This window comes from Sander vitreus, chromosome 4 (genome assembly GCF_031162955.1).
Source record: "Sander vitreus isolate 19-12246 chromosome 4, sanVit1, whole genome shotgun sequence".
NCBI classification, from domain to species: domain Eukaryota; kingdom Metazoa; phylum Chordata; class Actinopteri; order Perciformes; family Percidae; genus Sander; species Sander vitreus.
Window position 1 is genome coordinate 2,291,899 of NC_135858.1, and position 23,264 is coordinate 2,315,162.

The following is a 23,264-nucleotide window of genomic DNA, read 5'->3' on the forward strand; positions in this document are numbered from 1 at the left end:
TTACTGAACGGGCCTACCAGCCACAGGCCTTGGGACCCAAGGGGTCAGGGGAGGGGAGGGGGGCCCTGGTCTTCACTTGCAAAATGTCACTGAAAGAGACCCAAAATGACCAAATTCAAATTGCATTCAAATTCTACTCTTATAGGTAGACACACACACACACACACACACACACACACACACACACACACACACACACACGCACGCACGCACGCACACACACACATAGTGCGTGGCACTATCTTTGTGGGGACCTGTCATTGACATAATGCATTCCCTAGCCCCTTACCCTAACCTTAACCATCACAACTAAATGCCTAACCTTAACCCTTACCCTCACCCTAACCAGAACCTCATTCTATCCTTAATCCTAAAACCAAGTCTTAACCCTCAAACAGCCCTTTAAACTTGTGGGGTCCAGCATTTTGGCCCCACAAAGCTGTCAGGACCCCACAAGTATACTGGACTCCTGGTTTTTGGACCCCACGAATATAGCTAAACAAGCCAACACACACACACACACACACACACACACACACAAAAGTAAATAAAGGGGATTTATATCTGCATATGAGGAGATCAAATTTACAGAAAATAGTTAGTGTTAAAAGTTAAATGAGCAAAATAATTCATGGGAAATCTGAAGTGAAAACATCTAAATGATCAAAACGATATACAGAATTCTACGATGGTCAGACGCAGTTTTCTTAAGGTTATGAGGTGGCACTGGGGGGATATGGACTCATGCCCTCAGCTACGGCCCTACACGAAATACATTTACTAGGTGTGTGTGCGTGTGTGTGTGTGTGTGTGTGTGTGTGTGTGTGTGTGTGTGTGTGTGTGTGTGTGTGTGTGTGTGTGTGTGCGCGTGTGTGTGTGTGTAAGTTTAGTTTATTTTGAAAACTTTATTAAAGAACTAGTCGAATCAAGAGGCTAAGATTAGTTCAAATGTCACTGAGATTATTTGATTTTCTTAAAGGTGCAGTCCACCGAATTTACACATGAAGATTTGTCACAAGGAGTGCTTCTAAGCCTAAAACAGTTGTAAATTGTCCTCTGCAGCTCTGAAACTATCAAACATTTTAAGAGCCTGTGTCAGACTGGGCACATTTAAGGAGCTTGACCCATATTGGGGATTAGAAATCAGGATACCTCAGGCCTCAGCTGCTTTGATTTTGATCATTCCTTTTTATTATCCTGTCTCTTGTGAGTTCCCAAACATTGTCAAGGGACCCCCTTCCTTAAAGTATTAATTTCCAACTAATATGAGTGCCATCGTTAACAGTTTCAATATTTAGGTTGGTTTGGTCAGCAGTCAGAGCCACTACTACTACTTGGGAGTGAAGCTGAAAGTTTTTACCATTTATCCATTACTTTAAGCTAAGTAGTTAACCATTTCAGCCGATTTTGCATTACTTAGCTTTTTATTTCCACCATTTTTGTATTTACTACGTTTAGCTAACTGTTTAAAAGTCCTGTGTTCAGGTGCTACAGCTGATATATATTATTTTAATCAAATAAAAAAATTTTTTAAATGAATTGAGCTGCTCTATCACTGCCTTAACCCTTGTGTCGTCTTCCCGTCGTTTTCGTCGGGTTTTTGTTTTGTCCTTTTAAAAAATAATTGGCACTTTAATCAATGTGTTTTTTATTTTTTTTATTCATGGTCATTAAACCTAATTTACATATAATTATGCCTCATGTTTTAGTTTTTAAAAGCATAAATTATGAATTATTTTGACTAATAGTTAAGATCAGAGGATGTTGAGTGAATTACAGACTGGTTTATGTCAAAGTTTAGTCAGGATACTGTTTTTGAAACCAAGTGCCAAAACTGAATAAAAGAAGTAATCATAACTTTTACCGGCAAAGAATGTTGTATGTGGATCAATGTTATTTTCGGGCAATTTGGTTAAAAGAAACCCATATTTCTGATATGAAAAACTTTGAAAACGGGGACAACACAAGGGTTAAGGGGTAGAAGCTGTATGGTGGGGATACAAAATGCACCTGTTAGCTACTTGTCATAGTCTATTTCCACCAGCAGGTGGCGCTAGATAACCGCCTATTTGCCAAAGGCATGCACCAACACTCGTAACGTAACGTAAGAATAGAAATCTGAAATACTCAGAGCTACCACATTATCAATATCGACTTTACATTCTGTGGCTATCAATATTAAACTTGAATACTCAAACAATCTCTTTTTAGCTTCGCTTCTATCTTAATTTAGGATTAGCTGTCTTCCAGAGGCGCCTGTAGGACCCCTTACGTCTGTTTTCGTCGCTAGTATGAGAACTTTACTTCTTTATATTTTTATGTAAACGCGTCAAACTAAAAAAAACTTTTGTTTTAATAAGGATATTTCGAGGATAGAGCTGTTCTTGTGCTTTTACGGCATGTAAATAGGCAACCCTGTGACGTTAATGTAGGTACGTGCGTTTTAAAGCTCGGGATTGACCGTGTGGGTGGAGTTCTTCCTGTTAACAACGATGAGCAACAGGATATGGGTGACTGATGCTGATATAATGGTGACTCGGATCAAGTGCACCCATAGTAGCAAGAGAAGAAATAGTGAAATAGGTTTGGCGCGGCTGGTAGACTAGCAGCTGAGTGCAGAGGCAGAGAAACCTAGGTCAAATTTGCGGTCCAGCTGCTTTTTAGTATTTAAAGCGGGCCGAGAGACATTCGTACATTTACTAAGAGAGAGTTGGTGCCGTTTAATTTGGGGTTTACCCTCAGTCTCTTGTCAGCCGTCTATTGAAGCTTGCCCTGCGCAGGCAGACGGGAGTACCTTGAAAATGCCTCCCATCGATAATGACACCGGGAAGAAAGAACTCAAATGTCGGATACAGCAGCTTATTGACTCTAATCAAGTGATGGTTTTCAGTAAAAGCTACTGTCCGTTTTGTATCAAGGTAAGGTATTTATTTTGTCAAAGAGGAATATCTTGCTTTAGCTGGTCGGAAACTTCCACCTTCCACCCGCGAAGTTACACGGGATTGGTCTAATTGCTGGCTCTTCTTTGTCACGTCTATTCAACCAGTGACTTCGCTTCGTTGGAGCCTGAATACAAAGTTTATTATTATAAATTAGTCGAATCACATAAAACAACGTCAAGCTGTTAATGTTAGATATAATTTACCATAGGTCAATATTTGGTGGCGATAGCCTAAGTTAATATCATTAAGTCACAGACGTGTTAACCTCTTATCTGAACTTGGTCGCGCTTTTTAAAACAGTTAGTTAACGTAGCCTTACATAATAGTCCATAACGTTAGATATTTTCACTGTCAAACACACATCCTGTTTAGCTACAAAGTAGCGCTTGTTTGTGTTGTCTACCCGTCGACCATGCAACTTGGTGTTTTTCTGGGTTGAAATTTCAACATTTAGTTCCTTTTTCTACACTTTTCTCGACGTTTTTGTCGACTTTATTCCAATTTTTGTGTCACTTTTAAAAAAAAAAAAAAAAAATGTTGGTCACTTTTGGCGTTTTTTTTATTATGTTTTTGTCCATTTTTGAAGAAAAATTTTGGATCGCTTTTTCCTGTTTTTTTTGGTCATTTTTAAATACGTTTTTGTCACATTTGGCGATGTTTTTGACTGTTATTTCTTTTGTCACTTTTCCGATTTTTTTTTCTTCACTTTTCTTAACAAGTTTTTGTCACCTTTGGCGATGTTTTTAATGTTAGGTTACTTTTTCCGATTTTTTTGGTCACTTTTTTCAGCGTTTAAAAACTATTGTCATAGTCCTGATATAGAAAGTTTTTGTAAACGGGTCAAATTTGACCCGAGGGTAACAGTTAGCACAATTTGTGTTTTTGTATTTAAACTCTTGTCTTCCGCCAACATATCACACAGGGGAGGCGGTTAACGTTAGCTAACAATTAACAGGATTAACATGATAGGATTTTCTTGAAACAAAGCAATCTTTGACTCATTTTAATGATGGATTTGGAGTATTCTGATTATGTTCAAATCAAGCAATTTAAAGGTAATCTTTGCTAATAGGAAAGGTAGTTTCGGGGTTTATTGGTGTGTATTTGGGCTAGGGAATATGTAAACTACCACGATTGAGGGAATTAATATAGGCTATAATTAAATAAAACACATCTGTTTCTTTGTAGGTGAAAGACTTGTTCAAAGAGCTGCAAGTCGATTGTAATGTGGTGGAGTTGGATCTCATAGGTAAGTTAAGATGTTCAGTTAGCAGTGCAATGCTATATTTTGTTATGTCTCATGAAACTTGTTGCAAAGTTCAGTGGTTTTCCTGAAGAAGCAGACTGACTTAGATTTGTAAAAAACAAACAAAAAAAAACATAAAATGTATGGAGTATCAAAGCAAGTTAAAGTTCCCTGCATTCAGTGTGGTCAAGGATTTCGTCTTGGGTACAATGTTCTTGGATCTTGAAAAGCACTTCAAGAGAGTGGTACACTGATAACACTTTACTTCACCTATTTAGCAAATCAAAAACAATATATAAACGTTGAATACATGTTTGATAACAGACCATAATGTAGTCGTAAGTAGATATAGGTGTTTATTAATGTACTTGTGAACAACCATAACTCGTGAGTGGAGGTTGGTGTATATATGAGATGATGTATGAAAGTGTAGTAAAACACTGTTGTAATAGAATGTGTGTGTTTTCATATGAGAAGTTATAATTGTTGACAAATGCTATCCATTAATAAATGGTTTAAAATGTCCTTTTATCTACTTACAGCTAGATAATCGGTTAATCTGCCGATTTTTCTCGGTTAATCTTTGGGTCTATAACATGTCAGAAAATTAAAGAAACTGGGATGGACATTTTCCACTAAGTCCAAGATGATGTCTTTAAATGTCCTATGTCAGTCCGAAACCCAAACATATTCAGTTTAATATGATATAAAAGAGAAGGACATCTCTATATTTGAGAGGCTGAAAACGGCATTTTCTGATTAACGATTATCAAAATAGTTGCCGATTTTCTGTTCTATTGATCCACTAATTGATTAGTCGGCTAAGCGTTGTAGCTCTACTTCCAACTAAACTACTATGTATTCAATGTTTATATAGAGCTTATAAGTGCTAAGTACGTGTTACTGGTGTTGCCTTGCTTCATTTGTTATGATGCAAATATGAAATGCATTTTCATGGTTGCGTTTATTTCCACACAGTGGAAAATTGTCCTCCGTGATATAGTAGGGATGTTGTGTTAGCTCAGACTGTTCTGTTGTCTTCCTTAGTAGCAGCACAAAACGTGCTGAGTCACTCACAGCCTCAGGCTGTATCTTAGTAATCCTTTACCTTACTGCTCTGTCCTGCTCTGCAGAGGTATTTCTCACAGTCTCATGTGTTTGAAGTATATAGGGATGCTGATGATTAATCAATGAATGACTGAAGTGCTTGATCACCATTAGGAATATGTTTAGAAACCAACACAACTTTACGTACGGGAATGCTTATCACATCAGTTTGTAACACTTGCTTATTGGCCTACTAACTTCAAATGGATTGATACTTAAAGGTGCTCTAAGCGATGTCACGTTTTTTTAGGCTTCAACATTTCTATATAACCCATATTTTTAGATGTGGACAAGACATTTGAGGACGTTATCTTGGGCTTTTGGAAAACAATGATTGACATGTTCACCGTTTTCTAACATTTTAAAGACCAAACAATTAATCGATTAATTGAGAAAATAATTGACAATAAAATTAGTAATAATTAGTTGCAGCCCTAATGTGATGTCATGCTACCTCTTTTGTTATTTTTGCCTATTCATTGTGTATTACTCATGCATTTCCATATGAAAAGTAGATGTACTGAATGGATGGTTATTATTCAACAACCCTATTAACTTTCACTTAACCACATTAACCCTTCTGTCTAGAGGACGGAACTAACTACCAGGAGATGCTGCTCGAGATGACCGGACAGAAAACTGTTCCTAATGTCTTCATCAACAAGACGCACGTTGGCGGCTGTGACAATACAATGCAGGTGAGGAGCAAATGTGTACACCTAATTGACTGTCTTACAGGGATTTTCCTCTTTTGTTATACACCACTGTAAATGTTGGTGTATACAGCGGTGCTCATAAGTTTATAAACCCATGCTGAAGTTGACTAAAAAGAGGAATATTGGAAATTGATCTTAATGCCTTAATTAAAAAACAATTAGGAAAAATCCAACCTTTAAGGACACCGATTTTCTTTGTGAATGAATAATGTATCGTAAATAAATTAAATGTTCTTCCTTAAAATACAGGGGGCATAAGTCAGTACACCCCTATGTTAAATTCCCATAGAGGCAGGCAGACTTTTATTTTTAAAGGCCAGTTATTTCATGGATCCAGGATACTATGCATCCTGATAAAGGTCCCTTGGCCTTTGGAATTAAAATAGCCCCCCAAAATCTCTATATCTCTATCTATAAAAATATCGGGATATTTGATTTTCTCCATATCGCCCAGTTCTAGTTTGGATGCCACGAGTCGGACACGCAGCCATCACTGGAATCTAATTCTACAAATAGTACAATACTAATAATACTGTAGCCTAATCTGTATCTGCAACTTTGCATAAATACCAGGTTTAAACAAAATGAATAGACAGTATTGTTAAATTAACAGAGGAGGCCCCCGCTACCAGAACATGGCTAACAAGAAGCCCTGTCAGAGTAAATAATGGATTAACCTTGAGATGGCGACACTCGTACTGGGACAGCTGTTACTAATACTAGCTGTTTTGAAAAAAAGCTTGGTTAAATATGAATAAATAATTGTATAATAAATATTGTTTTAGTCATTCTGACCATATTTGAAATGGGTTATGCATATTGTCACTACATGATCACCATTGAGGCCACATTGTGTTCATGTTTCTGTCAGGCTCATAAAGACGGCAGCCTGCAGCAGCTACTGAGCAGTAATGAAGCTTATGACTATGACCTGATCGTCATCGGAGGAGGGTCTGGGGGCCTGGCCTGCTCAAAGGTGAATTAAAGGCAACACATTTTCAGTCTTAGCTTAGCCAGCAGCTTGCATACAGTCTGCAGAAACATATTCAGAAATTAAGGATTCATGCAATGATGCAGTAACATTGGCTCTGTTGACAATAGGAAGCGGCTGCATTGGGGAAGAAGGCCATGGTACTGGACTATGTTGTGCCAACACCAAAAGGAACAACCTGGGGTAAGACGCCTTCACTTTAGGATACCTAGTTACGTGATTAGAAAATCTCAGATTCCAGTTTCTTTAAATGTGAATGTTTGTTTTTTTCACTCCTCTATGACAGTAAAATAAATATCTTTTGCGTGGACAAAACAAGACATCTGAGGCGCCATCTTGGGCTTTGGGAGACATGTTTCACCATTTTTTTGTGACGTTTTATAGACCAAACAACCAATCGATTTTAATCGAGAAAATAATCAACAGATTAATCAGCAATGAAAATAGTCATTTAGTTGCAGCCCTACACGTGACTCAGTGTATAGTTTAATCTCATTTGGTCAGTAACTCACCATTTCCACGTGTTAATGTGTTCTGTTGTGGGGATCAGGTCTGGGTGGAACTTGTGTGAACGTGGGCTGCATTCCCAAGAAGCTGATGCACCAGACGGCCGTGCTGGGCACCGCCATGCAGGACGCACGCAAGTTCGGCTGGGAGTTTGATGACACAGGTGAGGGCTCAGAGCACCGGCCCCGGAGGTCACGAAGGGGGGACATCACACCGGTTTGCCGCGGTAAATCAGAGGCAAACCTTGTCAGTAGTCTGTACTTGTTGGGGTTCCACTGATTCCACTGATGGCCGTCATTCTGTCTGTTTTCAGTGAAGCACAACTGGGAGACGATGAAGACGGCGGTGAACAACTACATTGGCTCACTGAACTGGGGCTACAGGGTGGCACTGAGAGACAAGAATGTCAACTATGTCAATGCCTATGCAGAGTTCATTGAACCACACAAAATCAAGGTAACTGAGTACTACTAAACAGGGTTCTCGCGGGGTCTTAAGTCTTAGTCTAAAATTCTGAACTTTAAATTTAAGGCCTTAAAACGTCTTAAAAATGGCCAGATTTTCATCCGAGGGTTTAAATTTAATTTAGTCAGGTCTAAAAAAGGTTTTACCCTCGTTCATTTCCAGAAAAGCTGGCCGCAGAAAGAAGTATGGCGTCGTAGCCTACAGAGAGAAAGTATGGCGTCGTAGCCTACAGAGAGAAAGTATGGCGTCGTGAGAAAGTATGTCGTAGCGTACAAAGCGGAGCTCTAGAGTCTTTGCTCTGTAACGAAACCAGCAGAACGCTGCCCTCAGAACGTTGGGTCGGTGTGTTGTAGTTCTTTCGGGGGGTATTGGTGTTGGTACGTACGCAGTGATAAAACTACAAATCCCTTAATAAATGCAATACCTGCCCGCGAAATACGTTTGCGTCTCTTCAGAGTTTGTTAATGTTCGGCTAGGCCTACGTGTGGGAAAATGGGGAAAGTGTACTGATACCGATACCAGTATCGGTATCAGCTCCGATACTGCCTAAAACGCTGGTATCGGGAAGTACTGGAGTTTATGCACCGATTCGATACCACGTAATAAAGCACTAAAGAAAAATTACGTTAAAGTAGTTTATGTTATTTTTCCGTTACTAACTATAACTGACTGTCAAACTGCAGAATAAAAGAACGTTCTGTGGCATTCATGTTTCACAAAGAGTTTAACCTGAGCCAGACCGACAACAAAGATAGAAATAATATCAGATCCATACAAGGATAGTAGTATACAGTTGTTAAAATATATGACACACTGGTATCGGATCGGTACTCGGTATCGGCCGATACGCAAGTTCAGGTATCCGAATCGGTATCGGGAAGCAAAAAATGGTATCGGACCATCTCTACTTTTAACGAGACATGGTTAGATCACAGCGATTTCCGCTGTTGGTTACTAGCGGTACCCAGCTCCAGGTACGAGACTTGCTGCAAACTTTAAAAAAAAAATAAATAAATTCAATTATGGACTCTGGGTGTGACTCACCCCTGCCGTCGTCCTCAATGTAAGTTTGTTTTAACCTATTTTCATTTTGGGCCTAAGGTTTTGGGCATTTGGCATGTTGTTGGGTGTGAAAGGTTACTAATGTGATTGCTTCTGTAAATTAAATTAATGCTTTTCCAATGACTGAATTCATTGAGTCAAAGTGTTGTGTGTGTGTGTGTGTGTGTGTGTGTGTGTGTGTGTTTTTTGTTTTTTTCAGGATTTCTTTGATTTGAATTTTTTTTTTTTGGTAGCGTCGTGTAGGTCTTACATTTCAATCTTTATGGTCTTAAAATGTCTTAAAGTCTTAAATTTGACTTACTAAAACCTGCAAGAACCCTGTATAAAGGAACCTTGAGTTTCCTTGTACGGATGATTAACTGGGATTGCTGGTTTGGTTCCAGTCTTAGGGCTGTCTGCTCTTGAAATGTTGTCTAACCTGTCATGACAACCTATTTTTGTCTTGTTTTGTGTCTTAAACAGGCATTGCTAAACATTTAGTCCCCATATTTGGATGCCTTAGAGCATTGTTGTTTTTTGCCTTTTCTACTTGTGATCACATTACAGGCTTCACCCAAAGCAAACTTACTGTATTTTTTTGACAGGCAATAAACAAACGGGGGAAGGAGACCTTTTACACAGCGGCTAAGTTTGTCTTGGCTACAGGCGAGCGGCCGCGCTACCTGGGCATCCCTGGAGACAAGGAGTACTGTATCACCAGGTGAGGGCACAATCACATGGTGTCTGTAACACCACCAGCCCTATCTAATGACAGGCTGTGTTACTGGAAGCCCTATCCAGAGCTCCTTTTTAGATCAGAGGGTGGGTTCAGCGGATGTCTGAAGAAATGTCTCTTGCCATAGTGTCTGATCTCTGCAAACACAAACGCACCGTTCACGGATGTGGATACGCATCCTTGGCGGGTGGCTTTGTCTCAGGGCATCGTTAATCTCCCAACTGTGTAAATGTTATGCAAGATTGTCCTCAGGTGTCTTTGGTGATTATGCTGATGTTTTGGCAGCCTACAAATGATCTCGTGCCGCTCACTTAGTCCTACAAAACCAAAGGTGGTGTGATGTAAGACACAACCCCAGCCTGGTCACTTCCTTTTGTGTGGGTGGGTGGGTGGATGGATGGATGGATGGATGGCAGGCATCCATCCATCTATCCCCAACAGGAAATTCAAGGTCCCAGTAGCTTACAGACATCACACACAACATACACATACATCATAAACAGGATGATAGAATAAAAACTCCACATGAATGTACTAAGAGATGTATAACCATGAGACGCTTGCTGTGACAGGGCAGAGACTGACCCTGTGATTCAGTATGAGGGTGTGTGTCATGGTGGTAGTGCAAATAGGTCCAATAGTGCAAGGATAAAGTGTAGACACCAGCATTAAATTAAATAAAATATGGACAACATAAGAGAATAAAGTAAACATGGTAATATAAAAACTATAGCAGTGCAAGGATAAAGTTAAAAAAAGACAGCATTAAATATGGGCATTATAAGGGAATAAGGATAGACACAAGTCAACAGTCAATGTTAGAGTAATAGGGTTACAGCCATTGTTCAAGTATTAAGTTAGACCTCAGTCCATGCTATGGGAAGGAGGGAGGGAGGGAGGGGTTGTGCATATGGGCTAATACAGCCAGTAAACCGTGTAACAGTATAAGCAGTAAACAGTGGACAGTCACAGCAGCAGCATGTGTTGTACTTGGAAAGTCTTATTATGGTATTATTTTTAACCAAAACAATCCCCTGTCACTGAGAAGCACATGGACATTTGAGAAGTTATTGTTAGCCGAATAGCACTGTAGCTTCATGTTTCACCGCTCGCTTTGTTTGATATCCTCTCTGCCTGCCTGTGTTTGTCCACCAGTGACGACCTCTTCTCGTTGCCCCACTGCCCGGGAAAGACCCTGGTGATCGGGGCATCGTACGTGGCTCTGGAGTGCGGTGGTTTCCTGGCCGGCCTGGGTCTCGATGTCACCATCATGGTCCGGTCCATCCTGCTGAGGGGCTTCGACCAGGACATGGCCAACCGTGCCGGAGAGCACATGGAGGAGCACGGTGTCAAGTTCCTCCGCAAATACGTCCCTGTAAAGGTGAGTGTTTACTAGACTGACTAGATAGTATTTTGATTGAGTCAGCCCTTTCATGTACACACACAGCAATGTAAAGCATGTTGGACTAGCTGCAGTGGAAATGTGTACAACCCATCAAAATTACAGCACATGCTTTAGGAAAGATTCCTTTCATTTGACAATTTGAATCTTACTTAAAGGTACAGTTGGTAGTACAACTGGTAGTTATCAGACTTTGAACAGTGTAATTATACAGCATCCGATTAACTGCAGGACCATTTTGCATCATAAGTTTTATCTCTCAGTTAGACATTTGACAGAAGCACAAAAAATGTTGTCCTTTGACTTTCTTGCGTCTGTGTGTCAGGTAGAGGAGCTGGAAGCAGGTACTCCTGGCAAGCTGAAGGTGACAGCCAAGTCCACAGAAACCGATGAGATCATCGAGGGAGAGTACAACACTGTATGTACTGACCAGTTCACACTTCCCATCTGTAAATGTTGTAGAATACTGTGGAAATTACTGTGGCAGTTTCTTTCTGGGCCAGTTTTATAGGGTCAGTCGGTCGGTCGGTCCAAATGAATGCAAAGAAAGTTACTTATGAACTTGATTTTAAGATTTGTAATCATTTATTTACTGTAAACAAAAGAAAAATGTTGAATCTGTCATTATTGCACAATTCCTCCAAGTACCTAAAAATCCCTATCCTTACCAGAGTCAATATACTGTTTAATAACTCCTAAATAATGTTGATTACTCAGTGATCACCGGTTAATGAGACAGCGTTTGCAACAGTTCCAGTTGGGCAGCTTTCTCCGTGTCATACAGGCTGTGTATGGTGAAACTACTGTCCCCCTCGACGGCAGTGTATCAGACGGGTCAGAACACGCCAACCGTAGTACGTCTTTAAGACCCGAGTCCTCTACGATGCTGACAGGTCTGCAGTTAGTTGCCACCCGTTTCGCAAGAGCTGTAGTCATTTTTGGGGATTTGGTTTCATCCACAGGTCGGCATGTAGCACTCTCCAAAATTGTGCTTTGCCTGAACCAACACAGGACTTTCACCCGGGAGAGCGAGGATCGCGCTTGATGAACGGTGCTGCAAAGGGTCAAAATAGTAGCATGTTAGGCACAACGCAAAGCCGAGTGAAGTGTAAAATACATCAATAAATGCCGGCATGCGATTAATGCGATTTATCGCATCGTGTCGGCCCTTAATCGCATCGCAGTTAACGTTGACAGCCCTAATAATAATGTAAATTATATGAATTATTTGTGTAAAATATTTAAACTAATATAGAACAATTTGTGAAATAATTGATGCAATTATTAAAACTCATAATGTATATTTCATAACTGACATTTTTATTTCAAAATGTATTTTTTCATGACCGTAGTGTTGTCATCGTCCTCACCTTTCAGCCAATCACGTTTCCCCTGTTAGCTCCTGCTAGCTTGAGCAACAACAATGATAAAATGATTCTGAGTCAACCAACTAGAAGCTGCTGCTGTAAATAAACACACCCTGTGTTCTAATGCCCATACTACCATACTATTTAATATTCCAGAAGAAGATTAAAGCTACATGGTGTAAAAATTACTTTCGAGCCCCTCCCATTCCAAGCGCATTTTAACTCCTACGGTGGCCGTACTATTCCAAGAAGTACGACTTTGTCTGCGAGTGTTCCTTGCAGTGTAATAATAGTTCCTTTTTAAACTACAATCCATTTCTTTGTTCTTTAGGTATTGATAGCAGTGGGCCGAGACGCATGCACAGACAAGGTTGGCCTGGACAAGGCAGGGGTCAAAGTCAACCCCAAGTAAGTTCATTATCTCATTGTATGTCTTTATTTTTTCTACATAAGTCTATCCCATTATATGGGGCGGCCTGTGCCTTTAAGACTTGTGGTACAGTCACGGTGATTCAGCAGTTTTTCCCATGGCTAACTGCAGGGGTGGGGTGAGTGTGTTGGGAGATTTTGTAGGGAGAGAGGAGAAGTGTCCCTGTACAACATATCAGCTGCTTTTAACCCTTGTGTTTTTAAAGCTTTTTTTAATATCAGAAAATTGGGGGGGGGGGGATTTCAACCAAACTGCCCAAATTAACATGGATGTATGGATGTAATTTTGGGTGTTTTTATTCAATTTTATAACATTTGAGAAAATGTTAAAATGGTTTCAAAACCGTCTCCTGACTAAACTGTGAAATAAACCAGTATGTGATCTACTCAACATCCTCTGTTCTTAACTATTAAATTAGGTATAATGTCATATAAATTAAGTTTATTGACCATGAATTAAAGAAGTGACAAAAATCGGTAAAAAAAAAGTTAATTTTCAATTTTGACCCGGAAGGACAAAACGAGGGTTAATGACGTAAAATCAATTCTCTAAATCTAAAAGTTTTTCATGCTGGTGTCATATTATTTTTGTCTATTATTGGACTCCACTTTGGTTGATTACTTTTTATCAATACATTTAAAGGTAAAAGTAAAAACAATCTTATAAAGTAATTCGTTTTGCTATTGATTATTTATTCCAATATTAGAAGTATAGAAAATGTAGCCACTATTTAGTGAATGACTGACTGAGTGGTTCAGCTATGAGGCCAACAGGAATTAAGACAGCATGAGGCCGGCTTAAAAGAGCGCTCGGTGGGTCACATGGACCCAGTCTTATGACGTTAGTATTACTCTGATGAAGCCGACACACAGCCAGAGGGCCCCTGGGGTCCCGGGGCCATCAACAGGTTTGTTGTTCTGCTGCTGTACAGTGTAGAATATATGGCTTATATGAATACTTCTGTAGTTTGTTTGGCTACACTTTACTTGAAGGTGTCTACATAAGAGTGACATGGCACTGTCATGAACGTGTCATAAACATTATAAACAAGTCATAAACATTTATTACATAACTCTTCTATCATTGTCATTCGGTTTTTGTCATGACAAGTTAGGGTTAATGTGTCATGACTGTCGTGTTCATGACAGTGTCATGTCACTCTTATGTAGATACCTTCAAGTAAAGTGTTGTTTTTCAATTCTTTCCAACATGACCTTAGGCTCACTTAAAGGTGCAGTAGGTAAGCCTTATAAAACTACCTTTCTGTCTTTTCTTTCTATGTTCCAGTAGAACTACATGAAGCAGGTCTCCTGTGGCTCCGCCTACAGCCTGTAGTGCGATTTCCAAAATCCACCGCGCCCTGTTCAGATGCACCAATCAGGGCCGGGGGGGTGTATAACTGTGTGTCAATCACTGCTCAGGCACACACATTTCATAGCGTCCTCCCCTCCTCCTTCCCCGTGCACGAGCTGCAGATGGGCTTCCTCCCCTTCCCCCCACTTTACACGCGTTCCATCGTGCACAGCTCTCCCTTGTGGGGGGAGGGGCTTAGGAGACCATTTGGGCCTTTAGCGGAAAGGGGGGAGAGACTGAGAAGTTGTCCATGTTCAAATTTTTTGGCTAAGTCCTGGATCCTCACAATCCTACCTACAGCACCTTTTTAATTTTGATTTCTGCCTTGTGATGGATAGATGGTCCTCTGCTGCATGTTTAGGGCAGTTGTGAGGTTCCTTTGTCCAAATATCTCGTTTTGGACATGTTGATTGAAGTAGGAATAAATACTAGCATTAAGTAAAGTCATTCACATTTAAATGAAGCATGGTAGGTTCCTCCTCGCTGATCTCTCCGTACCATCCTCCTAGGAATGGAAAGATTTCAGTCAACGATGAAGAGCAGACCAATGTGCCCCACATCTACGCCATTGGAGACATTCTGGAAGGCAAGTGGGAGCTGACACCTGTAGCCATCCAGGCTGGCAAGCTGCTGGCACGACGCCTCTACGGGGGCTCAACGCTTAAGGTACATCAGCTTTAAGAGACACTTACACATACCATCACAATGATAATTTGTACGAACGGTAAAACGCAGTCTATAATTAATAAATGAAAGTGGCAGTAAAATTCACCAGACTTCTCCTTGATTCATATTAATGGTGAAGCTTTTGTTTATGTAGTCCTACAGTGATAAAATGTATGGAAGAAAACAAATTGAGATGCATCAAAATGAATAGAAAATAAGTCAATTGTTGCATTCTGAAGGGAAATTTAACCGTGAAGTGCGTAGAAATTCCAGTCCAACTTGTGTTTGTATTGTAGAACTAGTTTTTAGTTTAACATTGACACGTTAACTATGATCACAGGATGTGGCAGTCTGAATCTACCTGAAAGGGTTATTTACTTTAGCTCATTAAAATACTCTAAAACCCTTTTTTCTCAGTTGACGTAAAATGGGCCCCTCTTGAATAATGTGGGACATCAAGCCATGCCAGCAAGAGACTATTTCCCTTGACTAACAGCAGGTAATTGTCTGTCTGTGTTTGTGCAGTGTGACTATGTCAACGTTCCCACCACTGTCTTCACCCCACTGGAGTATGGCTCCTGTGGTCTGTCAGAGGACAGAGCCACTGCGCTCTATGGGCAGGACAACCTTGAGGTAACGCACACACACACACGCACACACAAATAATTCATTACCTATCTGTTTCACCTGAGAACCTTGTGACAGGCAGGAGTCCTACTTTGTAAATTGGGTTCCCAAAATCAATGTTATACTTTTTAAATGAGTAGATTTGGCTGGAAACACATTTGCAGCATGTCTCCTTAATTTGAAACTTCTCATTTGTCTCTGAATTCTGTACATAGCTGACTCAGTTGTTCAGGTTTGTAATTTTGTACGGTCTTGCGCAGGCTGACATGTGTATGTGTTGCCTTTGACCAGTTAAAGAGCTCGTCCAATCAGATTTGTTTTGTCTGTGGTTTCCTTCAAGTTGCTGCTTGCGACCTGAATGTGCCTTTTACAATTTGCCGATCTTTATTTCTACTTGTTTGTGCATGTGGATGGGTTAGTATGCCAGCCAGAAAATACATGGTGTATTATTACAGAACTAAACGGTACTATGAGCACACCCAGAAGACTTTGACTGCAGATTTAGTTGAACAAACCTTTCCCTCTTTTTAATTTATTTAAAGGTTTAAAAGACATTGCTGAAATGATGCTGTTATTCAGTGCTTGTATAATCACACTGTGTAATAGACCATCGTTGTGTTTTTGCTTTCTATGTTCAGGTGTTCCACAGTCTGTTCTGGCCTCTGGAGTTCACAGTGCCTGGCAGAGACAACAACAAATGCTACGCTAAGATCATCTGCAATAAACTGGACAACGTACGATTATTACTGCTTTCACACGCACCGTATCAAATCTGAGCCTGGAGCAACCGGTAGCTTGTATCCCTTCCTGTGTCACATGAATGATCGTGCTGTTGTTGTTACTGTAACACTGTCCCGCTGTAGGATCGAGTCATTGGGTTCCACTATCTGGGTCCAAATGCTGGAGAGGTGACGCAGGGCTTCGGTGTAGCCATGAAATGTGGTGCCACCAAGGAGCAGCTGGACGCCACCATCGGCATCCACCCAACCTGTGCTGAGGTAAGAAGTCAACTCTGTCGTTTTATGTCTGTTTTTATTTCTTTTTTTACCTTATCTCTTAGGGCGCTGACACACCAACCTGATTATCGGCCGTCGGACCGTCTGGCGAGGTCAGTGACTCGAGTCTGTTCGGTGTGTTCCGTGCCGTCGTCCGTTGGAGGAGCCGTCGGCCTTTTATTTTAGCCGACCCGACATGCTCGGTCGGAGACGGGGCAGTCGGGACTCACCCGGAAATGGCGAGCGGATGAGCCTCTCAAAATCTGACAAATCTTTTAAACTGACCTTTGTCGATCTGAAATGAAGACAGATTCAGCAACTGCACGCCCTATTTCTCGCTTAAAATGTTTTCAGAAACACGTTTCAGTGAACTATTTTAGTACGACATGAGATTGTATTCTGAACAAGCCGCCATGACAGTCTGGCTGTGGATTTCCGGAGCAAAAAGACTCATGTGACGCGTTCGTCCAATCAGCTGCCGGTTTTCATTTTCTGCAAAATGAAGACTGTTCTAACATTACAGACCAGTCTAAAATGTTTTTGTTAAACTGTCCCCAGTGCTCATCGGACATTTCACGTTCAGACATGTTGCAATAGTATTCTGTTGACTAACCACGACATGACAAAATGCTCCAGAGCAAAACATTTTTTGCACAACAAACATGTTGTGAAATCAAACTGAAAGCTGTGTATGATGTGGGTGTCCTGACTCTACATTGCAGGCTGATGTGAATGATTTGCACTTGGCTCCCATATACTGTAAAACGACAAAATGACTTTGCTTTGCCAACGTCATGAACCTTTGCTTCCTGCTGCAACATTTCCTGCTCCCTCACTTGGCTAGTTTAAAACCAAATCTATATCTGTGTAAATGATCCCGTTGTGCCAGACACAGATTTGATCAGAATGCATAACGGCAGCGGCTTAAAGTATTAACATTAACAACATTAACACATTTTAAAAAAAAAATGAAAACATTCAAGGACATTTCACTGTGAAAGTTCAGCAAAAATGTTTTTAAGAATACAAAAAAACCTTGCAGTAGTGCTGACAGTACAGAGCTGTGGCAAAGCTGAGACGCTGTGGCTTCTTCATGTGGCAGGGCTCAGCGTCTGCTCGCTCCTCACTCAGGCTCAGCACATTTCCTTTGATCAAATGAAAATGGCACACTCGCAGCTGTATGTGTCCAACAGATTACCGCACTCTCTAAAAACTCCTCCTGTTCTCATTACTCGCTCCACAGCATTGTTCTAAAACCACTAATTATAAGCCCTGTTTTCCATTTGGAGTCGGTGGTCAGCACTATGAGTTCCTGCGTGGTTTCAGCGCGATTTCATTTTTGTCTCAAATCGTAGTCATCTCTCCTTGATCCGCTAGCTGCCTGCCCCCTGAACACACCGTGAAAAAGCCCGGTCTCGGGAGACAACACAGAGGTCGTAAACATCAAACTAGAGGCTCAGGATAGGCACCAAAATATAACAAACCACGTTTGCAGCGAGCGCCCCAATTATGTGCATGCGCACTAACCCCCATCCCCTCCCCCAAACCTTCTCATCTGTGATTGGCTGGAACGTGTTTGTTTGACGCTTACGATCCCGGCAGCTAGCGGATCAAGGACAGATGCCTACGATTTGAGACAAAAACGAAATTGTGCTGAAACCATGCAGGAACTCATAGTGCACCTGAAGTATCCTGGTTATGATCAGGTTTTTGGAGTATCTAAGTTATGCGTTGCGCTCGCTATCTGGAGTACTCTAATAGAAACCAGGATACTGTGGCATGTCATTTCTTGATCCTGGTTTCTGAATGTTCTTATTTGGTACAGACCATAATGGATGACATGGTGAGGACTCAAGACACAGCTGCACTCATGTTCCATGTAAACATTGTCTCTGCATATGAAGGAATAGGCTGGCTCACTTTTTAGACATAAATAAGTCTATGTTTGTGAACTTGTAGTAAGGTAGTCTTTATAATCCCAGAGGGGCAGTTTGTGTTGTATTAGACTAATGTGTGTTGTATTAGACTAATCTAAGAGCAAAATGAAGACTGTTCTAACATTACAGACCAGTCTAAAAATGTTTTTGTTAAACTGTCCCCAGTGCTCATCGGACATTTCACGTTCAGCATGTTGCAATAGTATTCTGTTGACTAACCATGACAAAATGCTCCAGAGCATAGCAGGGCAGCGGCTTAAAGTATTAACATTACAACATTAACACTTTTTTTTTTTTTTTTTATCAATTTAGTGGAAGAGCGTTTTTAATCATGTTTAGTTTTTGCAGATAGCAAGCTGAATCAAAATGTAAACTTGTTTAGTTTTGCCCACTGTGATACATGCTGTGCATTAATTAGCTTAATTTAAGATCTTGCCATTACACATTCATTATGTTAATGTGGTATGGTGATAATTGCAGCACATTAAGCTGCTCAATCACCTCTTGTTTGATGTTTTTGTATATGTGTGGCCCGCAGGTCTCCGTTTTGAATGAATGCAGGACACGGTTCATTTAACCGTGTTGTGCTTATGTCAAAGTTTAATAATCTTTTTATGGAACTATAGTTTTAAACAGCAACGTTGACTCAGAAACCTCCAGCTCACCTAGTAGTAGTAGTAGTAGTAGTAGTAGTAGGCTGAGTCCTTTGCAGCAGCCCGTGTTCGAATCCGACCTGCGCGCCTTTGCTGCGTTACACACACACACACCCACAAAGTGTCTTACATCATTCAAATAATTTAACTAATTTAATTCGAGGTAGCTGTAAAGGTCCAATGTGCATTCCTGAAACGTGCAAATAGCCTGCAAAGGTGCATTAGAAAGCTGCACCGCCTGATGTTTGTTTCTCCTCCTTTTAGATCTTCACCACTCTGGATGTAACCAAGAGCTCTGGGGGAGACATCACCCAGTCCGGCTGCTGAGGTTAAACCCTGCGTGTTTAGCGGGCTGCTCTCGTATTAGGCTCTCCTACCAACTCCTCATCTTAGTTCAACGTTTTTTAAAGCTCAGCCTCACCTCCAGCTGCTCCGTTTACAGGGCAGTTGTTTCTCAGGACTAACGTAACACCGTGGCCAGCGTCTGAATGAGTGAAAGCACTCATTAAGGCTCGCTGGGAGCCTCGAGGCGACTGAAAGAATCCAGAGCTGAGGATGTGCAAGTCTCTAGCTCTGGCTGAGGTAGTTTGATATGAGGGCAGCCTGCTAAACAGCGGGGTTACTCTGCTGATATTTCTACTGGGCTCCACCAGTGTGTCCTTCTCAGAGGAGTACCAACACACACACACTACTACTGAGAATGTGTGTGTTTGGGCTGTTTGTGACGTCCTGGCCTGTAACCTGAAATACTCGGGTGGGCGAGGATCGATGTCCCTCTGCAGAAGCGCCTGACGGGGCCCCAAACCCTTCGTCCAACTCCCAACTTCAAACACTTCTCATTCACCCCCAATATACAGATTGCATACAGACTGGAATTGACTTCAATAAGACATTAAAATTTGCACACAACCAGGGTTTGAATGGATGCACGGCTCTGATCTGGTCCAGCTTGTGATGGAAACATTATTTAATCTGGTCTGTGTGTGTCTGTATGTGCATGTATAGATTTACTGTCATCACGTCTTTTCTGTTAAGCCTTCACCATTCCACACATATTCCTCTTACCAGGTCTTTAGGATGAAATTGAGGCACATACATGTTGCTGTCAGTATGTGTCTTTTGCTATGTGGAGGCACCGGGGGTTTTCTGCCTTTTAAAGAGAACTCTCTTTATCTCTTCCAAAGTATTTATCTAAACAAGTCTGCAGAGGTCATGAGTCGGCACCTTTCCAACCTTGAAGTGCTGCATCACAACCCTTTCAGCTAAAACTGAATAGAAAATACAACCGGAATTATACCGAATGTTTAAAAAAAAAAAAAACATTTTCACAAGTTTTTACTAAATTAAGTTAATGCTCGTTTGTTGCATCTTGCTGTTTGCCTCTGCTTTATGTGTATGTATAAGATATATATTCAATCTTCTAGAGGACAGCATTCCAGCTGCTGTCGGTTGGTCATCTGTATAAATGACTTTGTTGGTGTCAAACCACTGTAGATGACTTATCTCTCAAGATTTAATAAAGACTGAATTCTCCTTCAGTGTTGTCACACTTTTTCACTTGTGGAAAACGAGTAGTTCTGAAGAGGAGCAACCTGCTCATCGCTTTACTGAATAAAAACGTAACGGATGAAGTTACTTTCCAATGTTTTCATATTGGTTTAACCCTCGTTCTCCTGTCCACTATGCAACTTTTTGTTTTTCTCGGTCCAAATTTTAAAAAAAAAAAACTTTTTCCAAGTTTTTCTTCTCTTTTCCTTACGTTTTTGTCACTTCTGCGCTATTTGACGTTTTTTTCTTTTTCAAATGCTATGCGACGTTTTTGAAGCTTTTTCCGTCATTTTTGTCACTTTTTTTCAACGTTCTTTTTATCCATTTTTTTTCTTTTTCAAATGCTATAAAACTGACTAAAACCCCATAGTCAAAGAAAGTAGTGAACTGATCATTTATTTTACTTGTAAGGAGCGTCGTATGGAACCATCCACGTTATTCTTGGACATTTTGGTTGATAGAAACCCACATTTCTGATATTGAAACTTTTAGAAAATGGGTCAAATTTGACCCGAGGACAACAGGAGGGTAGTGGCAGCAAAACTGGAACAGAGAGAAAACCGGTGTAACACGTGACCTGGTTTCCTGGTGCTACAGTACACCAGGAGGATCCCTGTAATTTAAGAACTGATCAAAAGAGCTAGCAGGTTTCAGTCTAGTCCTATTCATACATATTCCATTTTAGCTATTGAGGTTACTGTGTATATAATAAGACCTGTGCTGCTACAGTAAGTGGGTTTTATTACACAGACTGGATGACACATTTTTTCCCATGCATCCCTTTAACAGAGGCAGCACAAAATGAACTTTACATGAAAACATTTTTTACCGTTTTCAGCTTCTCTGGTCATAAACCGGTAACTGGTAAAAAATCAGTTTATGGAAGTGGAGACTTATTGTATTACCAGTTGATTTTTTTTTTTTTTATATTTTCACATTACGAAGATATAGACTACATTCAGACCTGGCATCTGTTGTCCTGTATGGACCCGAGTAGTGCTCATTGCTAAATAAGACATGAAAAAGCCTCTATATATGGGCGCCTGCTCTACCAACAGTGTTGGGAAGGATACTTTCAAAACGTATTTCGTTACAGAATACATGCCCAAAAATGTAATTTGTAACGTATTCCGTTACGTTACTCAATCTGAGTAACGTATTCTGAATACTTGGATTACTTCCACATTGAATTCCATTTTATAAGTGTAGGAATGCGGCCATCACATACAGCTTACTAAACAGGCCTATTCTGGTGTGTTCTTCTGTTCCAACTGGCTGAATGTGTACCTAAACAAGTAGATTGTTGTATTTGTAGTCCCGAACTGCATACTACAAAAATCGAACCGCAGTCTAAGCTACCACGAGCTAATTTTAGCTAACGTTAGCTAACATGTCAAACGGGGCTAGTAAATCAGCACGTAGGAGAATGTAAAGTCACACGTCAACTATAAAATAGCAAGGTGACCAGTAAAACTACAGCAGACGACTACCCCTGGCTAATTAAACAAAATAACTTACTTTAAGATGCTTCTTCAGGTTGGAGGTGGAGGAATTTGGACGCTGAAAGGAAGTTGGTTGCTGGCAAATCACGCAAATAGCTCATTTTTTCATTTTCATATTGGGGCTTCTGGGAAATGCATGGAGTTGCGAGAGTGAATAAACCCGTGACACAGAGAAGTATCGTCATGTAATCCATTAATTTCAACAATGTAACTGTATTCTAAATACCAACTATTTAAATTGTAACCGTAACGGAATACAGTTACTCATAATTTGTATTCTGAATACGTAACGCCGGTACATGTATTCCGTTACTCCCCAACACTGTCTACCAACTGAGCTATCTGGGCGCCCTCCAATATTCTTTTTATTGAACAAATTGAACATTGAACATTGAATTGAATACAAAAGGCAGCACTAACAAAAAAAAAACGCTTTCTACTGATAAAAAATCTCTTGAGTATCTTCTGCGATATGCCACACATTTTTTGCGATTATGTGTATTGCGCTTATTTCATGATGGCATTCTCCCAATGATACTTTTGTTTCATGTCACATTTTATCTCAAAATGTCACTCTTCATGTCAGTGGTGTTGTCAGCGCCCTCACCTTGTGTCTGCTAGGTGTCATTAGGAAAAGTTCCATCATGCAATGTGACATCATGACTTCGCGCAAACATACACGCCACTGTTGTCTGTACGCATTTTGAGCTATCCGCGTGTATGTCTACACCGTATACAGTGGACGGGTTGCAGGCTGATTTCAATAAGTGGCGTATGTATGACACGCCAATTCGTATGCCATTTTGGCTTGTTATCGAGACGCAGAATCGCTTTTCGGACGGTTGGGTTTAGGAAAAAAAAGAACGGGACGGTTGTGTTTAGTAAAAGAAGAAAGCCACGGTTGAGTTTAGGAAACATGACACGATCCCCGGTCTCCTGGGTGAAAGTCCTGTGTTGTTTGACCCATCCTCCACCCCGACCAACCTCCCTATGCGGATTTTCGGGCTTTCATACTACTCGCCACGGCGTAAAT

General features: G+C 40.7%; 1 protein-coding gene across 2 annotated transcripts; it reads left to right on the forward strand.

Annotated features, from left to right (window-relative positions):
- The first annotated feature begins 2,498 nt into the window (after nucleotides 1–2,498).
- Nucleotides 2,499–20,714, forward strand: txnrd3 (thioredoxin reductase 3). Of its 2 annotated transcripts, none has more exons than XM_078247689.1 (16): nucleotides 2,499–2,918; nucleotides 4,131–4,191; nucleotides 5,884–5,993; nucleotides 6,883–6,987; nucleotides 7,113–7,185; nucleotides 7,553–7,735; nucleotides 7,823–7,965; nucleotides 9,621–9,736; nucleotides 10,907–11,132; nucleotides 11,479–11,571; nucleotides 12,852–12,928; nucleotides 14,813–14,969; nucleotides 15,495–15,602; nucleotides 16,235–16,330; nucleotides 16,460–16,594; nucleotides 19,446–20,714. In XM_078247689.1, exons 1-16 carry the CDS (start codon nucleotides 2,802–2,804, stop codon nucleotides 19,506–19,508), a joined length of 1,863 nt encoding a protein of 620 aa, XP_078103815.1. In that variant the 5' UTR covers nucleotides 2,499–2,801; the 3' UTR covers nucleotides 19,509–20,714. The 2 variants fall into 2 exon arrangements, with proteins under 2 accessions (XP_078103815.1, XP_078103816.1); XM_078247690.1 differs by having other exon boundaries at nucleotides 2,502–2,918; nucleotides 7,553–7,672.
- Nucleotides 20,715–23,264: the final 2,550 nt, after the last annotated feature.

What these genes read in the sequence shown, in the direction of transcription:
- txnrd3 (XM_078247689.1), top strand. Translation starts at nt 2,802, where the DNA reads ATGCCTCCCATCGATAATGACACCGGGAAGAAAGAACTCAAATGTCGG. An exon ending in ACGGGGGCTCAACGCTTAAG is followed by an intron (nt 14,970 to 15,494) that starts GTACATCAGCTT and finishes GTGTTTGTGCAG; the next exon opens with TGTGACTATGTCAACGTTCC. An exon ending in TCCACCCAACCTGTGCTGAG is followed by an intron (nt 16,595 to 19,445) that starts GTAAGAAGTCAA and finishes TCCTCCTTTTAG; the next exon opens with ATCTTCACCACTCTGGATGT.